Source organism: Gekko japonicus, unplaced genomic scaffold (genome assembly GCF_001447785.1).
Source record: "Gekko japonicus isolate JY-2015 unplaced genomic scaffold, Gekko_japonicus_V1.1 scaffold12, whole genome shotgun sequence".
In the NCBI taxonomy this organism is placed as follows: Eukaryota; Metazoa; Chordata; class Lepidosauria; order Squamata; family Gekkonidae; genus Gekko; species Gekko japonicus.
In genome coordinates this window covers 814,898-829,694 of record NW_015161947.1, presented here as the reverse complement: position 1 = coordinate 829,694, position 14,797 = coordinate 814,898, and the positions used below count along the sequence as shown (strand labels likewise).

Here is a 14,797-nt window from a genome sequence, read left to right as displayed (position 1 = left end):
AGGCCCTGCGGAACTGCACTAGGTCCTGCAGGGCCCTGATCTCCTCCAGGAGCTCATTCCACCAGGTAGGAGCCGCCACCGAAAAGGACTGCAAGCCTGGCCTCCATCCCATGCCCTGGGCGAAAGCCAAACTGGAATGGATCAAGGACGGAAGCGTCATCTAGAAATCCCTGTAACTGCGTCGCCACTGCCCTCTCAAATCAGTTTGTCCAAATAGGGCAAATTGGACACCGGCTGATAGCTGGCCAATTCAGCTGGGTCCAGAGTTGGCTTTTTCAGGAGAGGGGGCGGACCATTGCTTCCTTGAGCGCCTTGGGGAACCGCCCCTCTGAAAGTTATAGTTTGATGCCTGTCCTTGCAGGGAAGAGGAAGGCTGTTGCAGGCCGATGCCAAAGCAACTGGCATAGTCAAGTAGTCTGTGAGGTGGGGGAGGTTAGATGGGAGAGTGAAAAAAGCAGAAAATGGCAGAGTGCAAAGTGATCAGAATTCTACAACAACTACGGTAGTAGGGTAATTTCCCTGTTCCCCTGTGTTTCTGGGATTTAACCAGCAGCATCATATTTCATGGGATACATTCTGCCTTGGCCTGAGACAGAGAGAGTTCACCACCATCTGCCATGCACAATTTAGTGCCAGAGCTCTGCTTCTACTCAAATATGTTGAGTTTCTGCTCTGTACTCTTCTGGGACTGGATCACGGGTTTGGGGGTCTGCCAAAGGCTCAGTTCCTGAAGCTTGGTGGTGGCAGAGAGGGAAAATATTCTCCATGGCTGTGCTAAAACAATATCCCTATTTTGCCATGTGGCGGTGAAAATGTAGAACCTGGGAGGATTGGATGGGTTGTTCATTGGAATGTACATTCTAGTGTGAGGGCAATGTAGCTTTGTGTCTGGTCATTAGCATGATCACATAGCCACATTTCAATGTGTGATCTCTGATTGGCTGGATTACATAGTAAAAAGCAAGGAGAAGCCCTATAATTGTTAAAATGTGCAGCAGCTAATCAGGGGAACAATAATTTTGAATACAAAAAAGGGTAAGGTAATCCCCCCCCATGATTCTGTTTTTGTTTTGCATAATTCAAAACCACACTTCAGATATTCAGTGCTGCTCTAGTTATAAGGTCAGCTCATAAAGGGAAGGAGAAGTCTATTATTGAGACTAACAAATCTGACGTCTGCTGTGTTTGAATTCTAGGCGCTGATAATATTTACGATGCCATCGAAGATATGATTGGTTATAGGCCTGGTCCATGGATGAAATGGAGCTGGATGATAATCACACCAGTTCTTTGCATGGTGGGTGTTGAAATATTCAGGTCTCTGTAGAGGTAGTAAATGAATGTTCTAAATAATTAATTCATATAATTATTTCTGTATTGTATAACTTTTATATATTGTATCAGTGAAAGACTGTAAAGTGGCATTATTGAACACACAGAGATGTGCTAAAGCAGCGCAACTATGCAGCTTTCAAAATCCCAAACATTCCTATCAGAAAACAAGCAAGAATGTCTAAAAGCCTCCTTCTTAGTAGATATAAAAGCCAAAAGGGGAACCTGACAAAAAAATGTCTTTTTACACTTTAAAAGATTTAACAGGTTTATTGTGGCACAAGCTTTTGTAGGCTGCACTCTATGAATTGGTCTGTAGCCTGCAAAATCTTATGGTGTGATAAATCTGATAGACTTTAAGACTCCTTTTTGTTGTTAGCGGAGTGTGCTAGTGTGGTGCAAGCAAGGTTATCACACTTGTTGTGCAGCATAGTGTTGGCTGCAGAAGAGGCAACAGTTATTACTTAAATGATAACAGTACTGCTCAGTTTTTAAAAAAACAGGAATCAGGTACAAAGTGGCTAAAATACAGAGGAATCCCCCCCCCAGGTTTAAAATTATTGCATCACAGTTCTCAGAAGGAAGGCAAGCTACACAGTGGGGGATTTCTCATACACAGCATGAGCATGTGTACATTGAAGTGGTGCATTCATTCCTCTGGCCTACCAGGGCAGAGCAGATGATATAGAGATGCATGAAACAGAAAGGGATGAGATAGATGTGGCCTTTTAGATTTCTGATCCTTTAAAGAGGTCTCACATGTTAGTAGGTGAAGAAAGCATGGTCACTTGTGGATCAGAGGCCCCTGTATCACACTCCGGGGGGCCCCTGTGTGGTCACTGTGCAGACACTGGGATGAGGGGAAAAAACCCTTGGCTGTTAGAAAAATTACAGTACTTGTAGCTGTTTGATCAGGGAGAGCCAAGATCATACCCCCCCCCCCACTGAGCCATAAAGCTCCCCAAGTGACCTTGGGCCAGTCAAGGGGAGGGACCATATACACTGCCCTGAACAGCAGGATGAGTGGGATGGAAGTGTAATAGACAACGTGTCCTATTGTCAGCTAATTATTTTCATTGGATATAAAGTGATAGAATGATTACCATTGACATTGCCCACCCATGCAGCAAACACTGTCAGACCACAGTTCTTGTAGCACATCTTCAATCAGACGTTTGTATTTTTTGATCCCTTTACACAGGAATGCTTTATCTTTTCTTTGGTCTCTTTTTCGTCTCTTTACACAGGGATGCTTTATCTTTTCTCTGGCCAAGTATACACCATTGACCTACAACAAGGTGTACATATATCCTGACTGGGCAATTGGCCTAGGCTGGGGTCTTGCTCTCTCTTCTATGATCTGCATCCCTCTAGTTATGGTCATTCGCATAATACAGTCGGATGGGTCTCTCATTGAGGTAAGTTTTTCTTTTTTAAAGAAAATTCACAAGGATAGGAAACAATGAAAATAAACTTAAGCAAGGTGGCAATCTTCTGTGCAGCTGTTACCAGTAATTCATTGCAGTCAAGGGGAGTTCTGGGCCATATATGCCTAACCTGCAAATGGTTTTCCCAGTCATTCATTCTGGTGTATGGGGCAGTTTCAGCTGTGCAGTGTATCATGTCTACATGGCTCTCCATTTTCTCTATGGGACATAGCAAAGCAAGGCTCACAGTGCTATCCTAAGCAGAGTTACGAACATCTAAGTCCATTGATTGCACTGTCACTGTAGTTTTCTCTGGCCATAGGTTGATTGACATTCATATATCTTGGAAAAGATTGCTAAAATCCATGATTGTATATTTGTAGTAACGTTAGATACCCATGTGATAATAATATACACTAACTCATTTAGATCACTAGCTCTTACAGCAAACATAGAACTGTAACACAGAGAACAGGCTATTCTCCAAGCAGCAAGCATTCTTGTTTCTTACACTGTTAATTCTTAAGATGGCTTCTAATGGAACCGTTGCTCCTGGAATAGAGGTATTAGGGGTGTGCACCCCCCCTCCCAAAAAAAATTCGGGATTCCTGAAAAAAATTGAATTCTAATGCCAATATGGTATTTGGATTCAGATTTTTTCGGGAATCCTGAATTTTTGGGGGTTCATTATAGAACCGTTATAGTCAATGGGGAATCTATCTGGGGGTATCTAGGGGTCGGGGGGGTCTGTTTTTTGAGGTAGAGGCACCAAAAATTCAACATAGTTTCTGGTGCCTCTCCTCAAAAGACCCCTCAAGTTTCAAAAACATTGGACCAGGGGGTCCAATTCTGTGGCCCCCAAAGAAGGTGCCCCCATCCTCCATTATTTCCAATGGAGGGGAAAACAGCAAAAAAGCAGGGACTGATGTAAAACCAGAGTGTCTCTGCAGTAGAAACTGAAGGGGGGGCATTGTTGCCGAACCAGTGCCACCGTGGCAATGCCAGCTCAACAAATCCAAGCAAGGGGGGGTTTTCAAGCGTAGCGCAGCCAGCACATGTACAGTGCCGAGCAGTCCCATTGCAATGTAGTAGTGCCCAGCAAAACCCAGTGCCTTCCCTGAATTTTTTCCCCCTCCTCCACTAAAAACAGTGGAGGATGCGGGCACCTTCTTTTGGCACTCTGTACATGCACTGGTTCTGCTGGGCACTGGGCACTCTGTACAGGCACTCCGGGCACTCTGTACAAGCTTGCACACACACACACACACCTGCTTGGATCTTTTGAACTGGCATACTGGTTTTTGTGGGCACTCCATACATGCACTGGTTCTGCTGGGCTTGGGGGGGAAAACCATCCCCACATTGAGTTTCTACTGCAGAGACTCTTTGGTTTGACATCAGTTCTTGGTTTTTTGCTGTTTTTTCCCCACCATTGGAAACAATGGAGGATGGAGGCACCTTCTTTGGGGGCCCATAGAATTGGATCCCCTGGTCCAATCTTTTTGAAACCTGGGGGGGGGGGCTTTTGAGTAGAGGCACCAGAAGCTACATTGAAAATTTGGTGCCTCTATCTCAAAAAAACAGCCCCCCACACCCCTGCATACCCCCAGATAGATTCCTCTTTATAGCTTATGGGGATCATTGACTATAATGGTCCCCATAGGCTATAATGGAGCCAAAGGCATTTAAAGGTGTCATGCTTCCTTTAAATGCGTTCATGAAGCTACAGCTTCACCTAGAACAGTGGCTAAAGGGAGTGCACTCTCTCTAAACACCATTAACTGCGGCTCAGTAGCCAAACACACACACACACACCCCTCTATATCCAACTGAAAGAATAGCCAGTAAATACCAATAAGGTATTTTCTGGCTATTTTTTCGACTTGGATAGAGCCGAATGCAGGACCCCTAAGATAGTAAGATGCAACTCTGTATTTTTCAATATAAGCAGGCATTGTAAATTAGTATGGTTAGGCGGAAAAGGAATTGGTTGGACAATTGCACCTAAAGAGTGGTAGTTAATGGCACCTTATTTGATTGGAGGGTAGTATCTAGTGATATGTCACAGGCAGTGTTCCCTCTAAGCTGAGTTAGTGTGAGCTAGCTCACCGTTTCTTAGCCTCTGGCTCACACATTTTTGTCTTGGCTCAGGAAGGATGGCTCCAGAGCAAACTAATCTATGCAGTAGCCAAATTGCTTGCTCACAGTTTTAATGCCAGTAGCTCACAAAGTAGAATTTTTGCTCACAAGACTCCACAGCTTAGAGGGAACATTGGTCACAGGGCTTGGTTTTGGGCCTAGTGCTTCTTAATATTTTTATCAGTGATCTAGTTGAGGGTGTGAAGGGACTACTCATTAAATCTGCAGATGATACCAAATTAGGTGGGGTAGCAAACGCTCCAGAAAGCAGTAATAAAATACAATCAGTCTTGGATACACTGGAAAAATGGACAAATATGAACAAGATGTGTTTGTAAGTTTTTGCATCTGGGTAGTAAAAATTTCATGTACATGTATCCTGGATGGGGGATAGTCTTCTGGATAATAACATGCATGAATGGGATCTTGGGTTTTTGGTGAACTGCAAACTGAGTATGAGTAGCCAGTGTAATGCAGCAGCAGAGGCAAATGCTGTTTTAGGGTGTATCAACAGATGCATAGTGTGCAGGACGTGAGAAGCGATAGTATGATATGTGATAGTATACTGCACTCTTCAGACCCCACTTGGAGTATTGTGTCCTGGAGGCCTTTTTATAGGAAGAACATAGCAACTTTAGAGTAGGTGCAGAGGAGAGCAACAGCGATCCTTATGAGTTTGGAGACTAAGTGTCATGAAGAAAGACTGCTGGGATTCAAAATGGCCAGTCTGGAAGAGAAGAGGTGGGGGGGGGATTTAAAGGGCTGTCGTTTAGAGGAGGGTAGGGCACTAGCTCAGTTGGGGGTAGAGGAGAGAACTTGTAATAACAGGATTAAATTAGGGATGGGGAGATACCGGCAGGATTTTAGGGGGGGAAATTTAACAATAAAGACAGTTCAGTGGTGGAAACAGTTGCCCAAGGATGTTTTGGGTTATTTGTCATTGGAGCTGTGTAACCAGAGATTGGACATTTATTTGTCAGGGATATTTCAGGTCATCCTGCATGGTTCAGGGAGTCGGACTGGATGGTCTTTAGGCCCCTTATGATTTTTTTTAAAAAATCCAAAGAAGAGGAAAGAAAGGACTCCCATTTTCATGTATTTTTCTGAAAGGACAAGCAAGCTGTTCACAGGTAGAGAAGTCAATGAGTTGCATGAGAAGCTGCCCTCGTTCTAGTTAAGCTAGTGTGGTGTAGTGGTTAGAGTGTTGGACTGGGATCTAGGAGACCCAGGTTCGAATCCCCACTTGGCTGTGAAAGTTTGCCAGGTGACTTTGGGATGGTAACATATTATCAGCTTGGCTTGCCTCACAGGGTTGTTGTGAGGATGAAATAGAGAAGGGGAGAGCATTGCATGTCACTTCGAGTCCTCATTGGGAAGAAAGGTGAGGTTTAAATAAGGTAAATAATTCTGAAGAAGAGTGCATGCACACGAATGCTTTATACCTTGAATAAAACTTTGTTGGTCTTAAAGGTGTTGCTGGACTCAAACTTTGTTCTTCTGCTTCAGACGAACATGGCTACCCACCTAAATGAATCTCAGACAGTTCAGCATGGTAGGGATATCAGAGTTCCAAAGGGACACCAGTAAATTAGAGAAAGGAAGGCACGCAGGGTCTTGATGCAAAGTACAAAAGCCTTCTAAGTGGCCCCCTTCTAGCATGCTGCATGGGAGCTGGGAAACCTTGCCGCAGTGAAAGGCGGTGGGTGACTGCTGCAGCTTCAGAGCTGTGTTAAGAGAGCCACCTAGAGGAGAATTTAAATAAGCAGCTCCAGTGGGCCGAAGAAATCTCCTTTGCCAGTTTGCATGCATCCTCTTTCCTGGGAAATACTCTGTGACTTTGATTCTTCGTTCTTTGGTTTGCACATGACACTCCCCTCCAAGGTTAGTGAATCAGAATTCCAATTCCAGCCCAGGGTTGTACTGTGGCCAGCTGCTCCTCAGGTCCAGTAATTAGCTGGTCTTCCCACTGGGTAGGTCACTTGATAACTAGGGTTGCCATTTGCCACTTACCCACTGTAAGATCTCCAGGTAATTCTAGTGGCTACCTGCTGATGCTTACCTGGTCAGTGGGCAGAACTGACCAGCCAAACCTGGGGGGGGGGGAATATCTTTATCCCTGTGTGACAATGCGACTTCCGGCACAATCTGGAAGGGACAATGTTGCTTCTGAGTCATGCCGGGAGTCGTGTCATTGCCTGGGGATGACAATTGTGCCCCCCCCCCCCGGCAAGTTCCTGCTTCCCCCATCTCCTTATTAGATAACTGACAGCCACATTAGAAGCTCTCCTATGTAGCCTGTGATTTGCAGGCGTGCCCATAAAAGCACAACCCAGTTGTCTGAAGGCCTCCTCTTCTAACCACCTTCTCTCCTTTTCTTTGTAGAGGGTGAAAGCTGTTGCTGCCCCACGCGAACTGAACCGGTGGGCCAGGGAATCGGAAAGTGCTGTCCCGTTCTATCCTGCTGCCGTGGCCAACGGGGGACTGATCAAGCCAACTCATATCATCGTGGAGACTATGATGTGAGCTCTCTCTCTATGAGAGGAAGACACCTGCTTTAAAACTGCCGTTTACTAACCATAGAATCTCTCATAGGACCAGGTTTACAGAGCTTTATATTTGCACTAGGTTTATTTTTATTTCTCACAGAGAAAGTTATTTTTTGTGTGTTTTCGGTTTTTATTTTTTAATATTTTGTAAAGTAAATCACAGCAGATGCCTCTCACTCTATTTAGAGGCAGAATTTTCATATCAAATTAGGCACATTACAGGATTACTAGTTTTTTTTCCCCACACACACATAACATATCTAACTCCTATTCATCATTTCTGGCCACTTATGTTGATTTTCTTGCCAGCAATATACACAGGCGCGCGCGCACACACACACAGAGGGAAAAAATATGCATCTACAAATCTCATATATCTTTAGGTGCTGGTATGGTTGGGAACAGGGTAAAATTTTAAATTTATTTTTTTTAAAGCAAATCTTCCAGTGAAGGGATTTGCTTTTTTAAAAGATAGATAGCATGCATATGTTACTTTAAGAAGCTGGTTTTCAAAGGTGTAGCATTTTCTTCCTCTGGTTCAGGTGGGGAGACTTACAACAGGCAAAAGGGTACATGCTTTCGGGCTTGCTGTGGTCCGTGTCAGACTATAAGTGCAGGTGTGTAGAACTGGAAAATAGGGTGTAAGGTGGTAACAGTTAATGAACCAAGGGAGCAATCCGAGTGACAGCCATTTCTGAGTACAGCGCATGTGTGAACAGTCTGTACAAGGGTAAGAGGCATGCTTTGGAGGCATTTTTTTGCCCATTACTTACTTCTCTGGGCCACTTTCTAGATCTCAGAAGTCCTTTCCCAAGTCAGCCCTGTGCCTAATAATCTACCCCTGGAAGGGTTTACATGCCTCAGTCTCTGAGAAACACAATCATACAGCTGAGTTGCTTCAAAAAAAATGTTGGAAGACAAGCGTTTCTCTGAAAAGCACCTGTATGTCTGGTTGCTTTCCATATTATATTTTTAGACACGGGAGTGACTTGACATAACTCATTGCTAGACAGTGTCAGAAAGTGACCCACTTTTCATAGGCTCCTTGCTGTACTCAAGACAAACTGGTATTGACTTGAATTTTTTTAGAACACTAGGGTGGTGTCAAAGAGCACATATAAATGCTGAATTTACTACAAAGAAATGCTGCAAAAGTGCTGTGCAATTCCAAAAGTTGCTTAAAACTCCCAAATTTGCCAAAATTTGTTGTTATCAGGAAATGCAAAGGAATATTGGGCACTGTGACGATACCAGCCAGGCCAGGTTCCTAATTTCATAATGAGAACACAGCTGGAACCACTGCAGAGGAAGCTTTTATAGCGAGGCAGATTCAGAAGAAAAGAGATGGTTGTAGCTCTTAAATCGTGATCTCTAGAAGAGGAGGAGGAGGAAGCGCAAGGAGATGGACTGAGTTGCAGAGACATTTTAGTTTGGATAAAAGTGCAAAAGTACTTGAACAAGATTTCTATAGGTAAATTAAATATTAATAATTTTCCTACTTAACTTAGAAATAAGGATTTGCTTCTAGTAAACTCATGTCAGATTTTGCCAAGCCTGGGTTTTGTTGGTTTGTTTCTTTAATCATCCTCACATTCTGTGTTGGATAAAGTTTCTAGTCCCTTCTATATGGGCATTTTTCTTGGGAGGTGTCGCCTTCTGAATGAGTATTGGTACTAACTATAATATTGGAAGTATTAGAAGCCAGAAATAGCAGTTTTCACATATATATATATATTAAAAATAATCTATTGCCAGTTTAGTCTGTCAGTGACAGATGCTGTAGTATAAACTGGAGCCTAGCCAGTATTTAAACATTCCTAAATGCATTTTTAAAAAAACAGCCACAGCACATTGGCTATGCACTTGCTTACTAAGTCATGTCATTTTTTAAAAATAAAATGGAAGGGATATCTTCAAAATAAGGACCAAAGCACAGCAGTTTCAACTGTCTTGTACAGCGGATGTTTCCGTAGTTGGAGACTGCGATTTGTTGCACATTAGGGAGCTGCGCTTTCAGTAACGCAAATAGGTGAGATCAGGGTGCTTTTGTTTTCCAGTGACCGTTCTTACTATGAGATCTGTAAATCCAACACTGCCAGGGGTAGCTTGAGGATCATGCAAGTGTCCTCAGCAGACCCCAGCCCAGTGGTAATTGTTATCTATCTGCCTGCTGAAAAGCCTGTGAATACGTTAACCAGGAAAAGCAAGGCAGCTGAGAAGAAGTTACCATTTCCCTTAATTTCTGCTAGGGCACTGAGGAACATGTAGTCCAACACCAAAGCAAGGCTTCAATGTAATTCAATGAAATTTAGGTCAGATGCTTAATCTTTCATTCATTTGATCTGGGAATAAGAGCTCAGTCGGGAGGTGTTTTTTTTTTTTTTTAAAGTGAGGAACATCCTACTTCTCTTGACTTGCCTAGTGCATGTTGCCAATTTTGTTAACAATAATGAAAGGAGTTCAGAATTTCAAAAGCAGCCAATTCACCAGGTAAACATCTGTGTCAACCAAGGTATGCTTTGAGTAGAACAAACCAGAGAATCTCAGCACTGTTCCTGTAGAGTTCCAGCTAAGGCAGAGGAGAACCCAGTCCCATTTGGATAAGCTGTGCCATTAGAATCAGTTGCTTCCATGTCAGGCATGAAGAGGTTATTTATGCATGCACAGAGTGACCTTAAAAGATACTCTGGCTGTTTAGGCTTAACCGCAAAAGTAAAGCTAGGATTCAGGGAAAGAAGTTCTAAAATTACCATGTAACACAACCAGATTCAGTCCCAGTTTTCTGTTCTAAGGAGCACATTTTCACATCACACAGTTTCTGGATAATAGAATGTGGTAAATCTGAATGTCAATAACAGATTATGCCAAATTAAAGAGGAAGGGGTGGGGATGGTAGGGGAATGTTGTAAACAACTGCTTGTATTTTCTACTTATTTATGATTGTAAAAAAAGAAAAATCTGATTTTTTTTTCTAATTTACTTTGTAGAACTTTGTGGCCTATTTTATCTGTCATTTGTAACTGAGAAGTTAAATATTCAGTATTGTGACTGTTGGTGAGCTGGTCTGGATATTGGGGGGTGTGGGTGGGAGGGTGGAATCAACTGAGTGTTTATTCGAAGAAACACTTTCATTTTCCAAAAAAAGAAGTTGAGGCGGGGAGCACCTTTAATGCTTTGTGGGTTCCTTTACTGGTTTGGCTGAAATCCAGAACTAGCAAGGCATACAGGCTCATGCATAATTAAAATCAGCAGATTATACGCTTCTTTGCAGAGTAGTTGCAAGAGTTTTTCGAAACATGCATTCTGCTCTTAAGGAAATCTTCCAAACTGTCAACTTTCATTCATAATCTAATTGGATGTTATCAATAATATAACTAATAGTGTATATTCTACTGTTTATACCAAGTAAATGTGCTGTATTTATGCCTACTACTTACATCTTGACCCAAATCTTTGTATTTGGATTCTGGTCCAGCTTAACCCACAAGGTAGAATGAGAATTGGAGCACAAAAGTCCCAGCCAAAAACTTGAATGTTTTGTTACCGGAATTGTCTTGTGAGACAGGCGGGGGGTGGGAGGGCATAGAGAAGTGGTGGCTGGAGGGACAGGTGGAGGCACCAGTGCTTCCAGCAGAAGAAAACCTGTGGCAAATGAGCACAGCACTTAGCACAACAGAGAGCACAGCATTGCACATAAACAATGGAAACAACAGTCTGCTTAAAGAGGAACAGCTATACTCTGCAATTTGACCCTAGCCATAGTTCCTTGAAAGAAAATTGCATTGAGACTGATGCCACCTATTTGGGGACTGAAGGTGAGTGGGAACCAAATCCAGGCTGGAGTCCAAGGACAGGCCGCCTTACTAACACATAATGGGCCAAGTCTTCCACCACCAATAGCTGAAAACTCCCTGGCCTGTTCACAGCTGAGGCTCATCCTTTCCTCAGGTGGAATTCAAGCTTTCACTTAGGATTATTGATCGAGAAAGGTTTGGAAGTTGCCAGGGCATGACTGTCAGGATCCTGTATTGGACTGTTTGAATCTAGAGTGCAGACATATGTAGTTGTGCTACTTGCTTGGCAGTAAGACTGCAGTTTTTGATTGTAGGAGGCTGGGGTACAAATTAGATGAATAAATAAATAGTTTCATAGTCTGACTGTTGACGAAGCTAAGGGTTTTTGTACCTGTCTCTGCCCACTCCCCCTTAAAAAGGAACCACAGACACCCCAGGGATGCATTTTCACTCAAGCCAAAAGCACTTTGATTTAAGCCAGGTCTGTTAATTCCAATGATACACACAAGTCAACATTTAGGGGAAGGTCAAGTTTTTTGTGACTGGTGTCTTTGTCACACAGTAAAAACAACCAATTCTGGATTATCTGCTGAGACAAAAAGGGAGGGGGGGGGAGATAAAACTGCAAGCAACTAAAACCAGGCAAGAGAACTTGGAGGGGAAGAGAACTAAAACTGAAAAAGCACCCCCCCCCAAAAAAAAAAAAAAAGGTTGAGGGAAAAGGGTATAAGGAAATCTGTTCTTACAAGGCAATGATACATATACAAATAGTAATCTCACAGATGTTTATATCTCCAGGTTCCAGAATGTTTCATAAACACATTGTATCCACCAGAGCATATCTGTGGATGGAAGGATTTCCACCCGTACAGTGCAGAGATCTTGCTGCCCTCCCCACAGCAGCCAGTAATGCCCCCTCAATGTCAGCTTGCTATGAAATGCCAAGAGACTGCATTCCAAGGGACATTTGGGGCTGCAGTGGGAGGGGCGGAGGGAAGAAGGTAAGTTTTTCCATGGGTAAAACGCCTCCTCTCCTGTCTGCAGAAATGCTCTGGGAGGGACCCAAGCCTTGACCCTCAACATTATTACTTGCAAAACAGCCACACTACAGTCAATGTGATTTTTCCTCCCAGTAAGCAAGTTTAGGACGGCAACCTTAGTCTGATGGGTTTTTAGTGAAAGTTCTGTCAAAAAACTTATTTTTTTGGGGGGGGGGGTAAATAGGACACTGGGTAAGAGATCAGGTCTGGAGGGAAATTGTCCAGCACAAATACAATCACTGAGATATGAGCATTTATGCAGGAAGAGGGCCTTTGACAGACTGCTGGCTTCCTTTGTTTCCAACATGCAGCGCTGCAGAGGAGTCAGCCTGCCTAGGAACCGGTTTTGCTTGCTGTGCCCTCTGTTAAGTAGGTCCCAATAAGTTAGTTTAAAAGCTTCTTTTTTTTCTTCTTCTGGAGGAGCTGCCTGCCTGATTGATTCCCAAATGGCTGACTAATGATCAAGGGCAGGGAAGCAGTGCAGAAGCTGATGTTTCAGTGCTGACTCTACCAGTGTGTTTGTGTAACTTGTTTTAAGCAAGGAGAAGGTAGGTTGGGGGATTGGGGGTAAGAGAACAAAACGGCAGGCTGAGATTGTTCATCGATGTCTCCCCCTCCATCTGCCCCCAGGCAGTCAGTGCAGTGCTCTGATAACCTTTGCTATTGTCATAGAATGTTGCTGCTGCTGCTGTATTAATGCTGTTGCAATGTTGAAAGGAATGCATCTCCAGGGGCTTCACGGTTATTAGTAGTACAGACAAACCTTTATTCTGCTGAAAATATGGGTGAACATTTTTTTAAATTATTGTTTAAATTCACACCTCGTGACTACGGTCTGTAGCAAATAGCTGCGTGGATTTGAGAGGATGCCAGATGGTCCTCCTTCAAAAAAAATTTTAAAGTAATTTTTAAAAAGACATTTTAGACCCGTTGTCGTTTGTCATCATTATTGTTCCAATAAGGAATATTTGTATAGGATTAAACATTTGGAGTGTACCCTTGAAAATTAGGGGGTTTTGTGTATACAGTAAATGTTTGTATTTTGCAGTTTATCTGTTTTGCTTTTTAGATAAAGAAAATGTATATTGATATTTTAAAGTCATTTTTTTGCTTTTTTAGATGAGTTTGTAATCATCACAAACAAAAATAAAATCCTTTCCTCTACAATATGAGCCTTAGTGCTATTTTTCACTCCTGAGAGTCATAAGATATATACGATTTAAGAAACAGCTGTTTTAGAATATATAAGTAAAGTTGGACCTTCTCTTATGAATGTTGCTACTCCATTGACATTCATAAAATGTAGGGCAGCTTTCTGTAGCATCCCTCATTTTGAAGAGCAATAGGGAGTGTCCTGTTGGGTCAGACAGAGGGTCCATCTAGTCCAGCATCCTGTTTCCCACAGTGACCAACTGCCCATCAACATCAGTTCTGCTCTTCTGGGGAAAGAAGAATAAGTTCATTCATAATTTTATAAATGTATGTCTATCCTCATTCCCCACCCCAGTAATCCTTTCTGTTCAGCATTTTGATGCAGAGAACGTGCTGCTATCGCTTGACCATTTTGGTTGCTCTTCACTTTTTCCAGTACTGTGGTACCCTCTTTGAGACTGCAGATTCAAACTATACACTATATTGTACCTGACATCTGAACACAGGGCGATTATAATATCGGCCAGCTTGGTTTCAGCCCCTTTCCTAATGACCCTTAGAATAGAAGTTGCCATTTTCATTACTGCTGCACGGAGTTTTCATTTCACCATGACCTCAAGATATCTTGAGTCACACAAATCTAGTCCCATTCAGCGTATATATAAGGTTAGGGGGGTTTGTTCCAATGTGTATCATTTTACACTTACACTGAGACTCATTTGTTACATGGTCATGCAGTTTGCAAAGCTCTACATGGAGCAATTCAAATGCCATTTTGGTTTGCACCATCGTGAACAACTTGGTGTCATTTCAAACTTAGCCATATTGCCGCTTATCCTTGATTCGAGGTAATTTATAAACAAATTAAACAGCCCTGGTTCTAATATAGATCACCTCTGGGGACTCCATTGCTTACATCCCTTCATTGTGAAAATACCCATTTATTCCTGCCCTCTATTTCTAGTTTAACCAGTTACTAGTCCACAAGATAAATTGGCCTGGGCCTATGACTGCTATATGTACTCACACACCCACTTAACTTTATGTACCTGCTTATCAACATTCCTGAAAAATAACAAAAGCTTGGACAGAGCAGAACTTCCCCCTCAGAAAAATCAAGCTGATTCCTTCTCAACAGGGCATGTTCCTCTATATGCTTAATAATTATATCTTTAGTATATGATTTCTAGCAATTTACCTGGAACATACATTAGACTAACTGGCTTGTAATTTCATTGATGCCCAAAGATATTTTTAAAATGTATGTATTAATTTATTTAAATTTCTACCCCGCCCTCCCCACGAATGGGCTCAGGGCGGCTAACAAACAGGGGCACCAGGTGCCAATACATAAAACCACGTAAATC

The 14,797-nt window shown here is 42.7% G+C and overlaps 1 protein-coding gene across 3 annotated transcripts in view; it reads left to right on the top strand.

Annotated features, from left to right (window-relative positions):
• Positions 1-11,981, top strand: part of SLC6A6 (solute carrier family 6 (neurotransmitter transporter), member 6) — a 71,748-nt gene extending 59,767 nt beyond the window's left edge. For all 3 annotated transcript variants that reach the window (XM_015429378.1, XM_015429379.1, XM_015429377.1), the window contains 3 exons: positions 1,197-1,297; positions 2,580-2,750; positions 7,281-11,981. In XM_015429378.1, coding sequence (XP_015284864.1) covers positions 1,197-1,297; positions 2,580-2,750; positions 7,281-7,421 — 413 coding nt within the window. In that variant the 3' untranslated portion in view covers positions 7,422-11,981. The remainder of the gene's footprint in view (positions 1-1,196; positions 1,298-2,579; positions 2,751-7,280) is intronic.
• Positions 11,982-14,797: the final 2,816 nt, after the last annotated feature.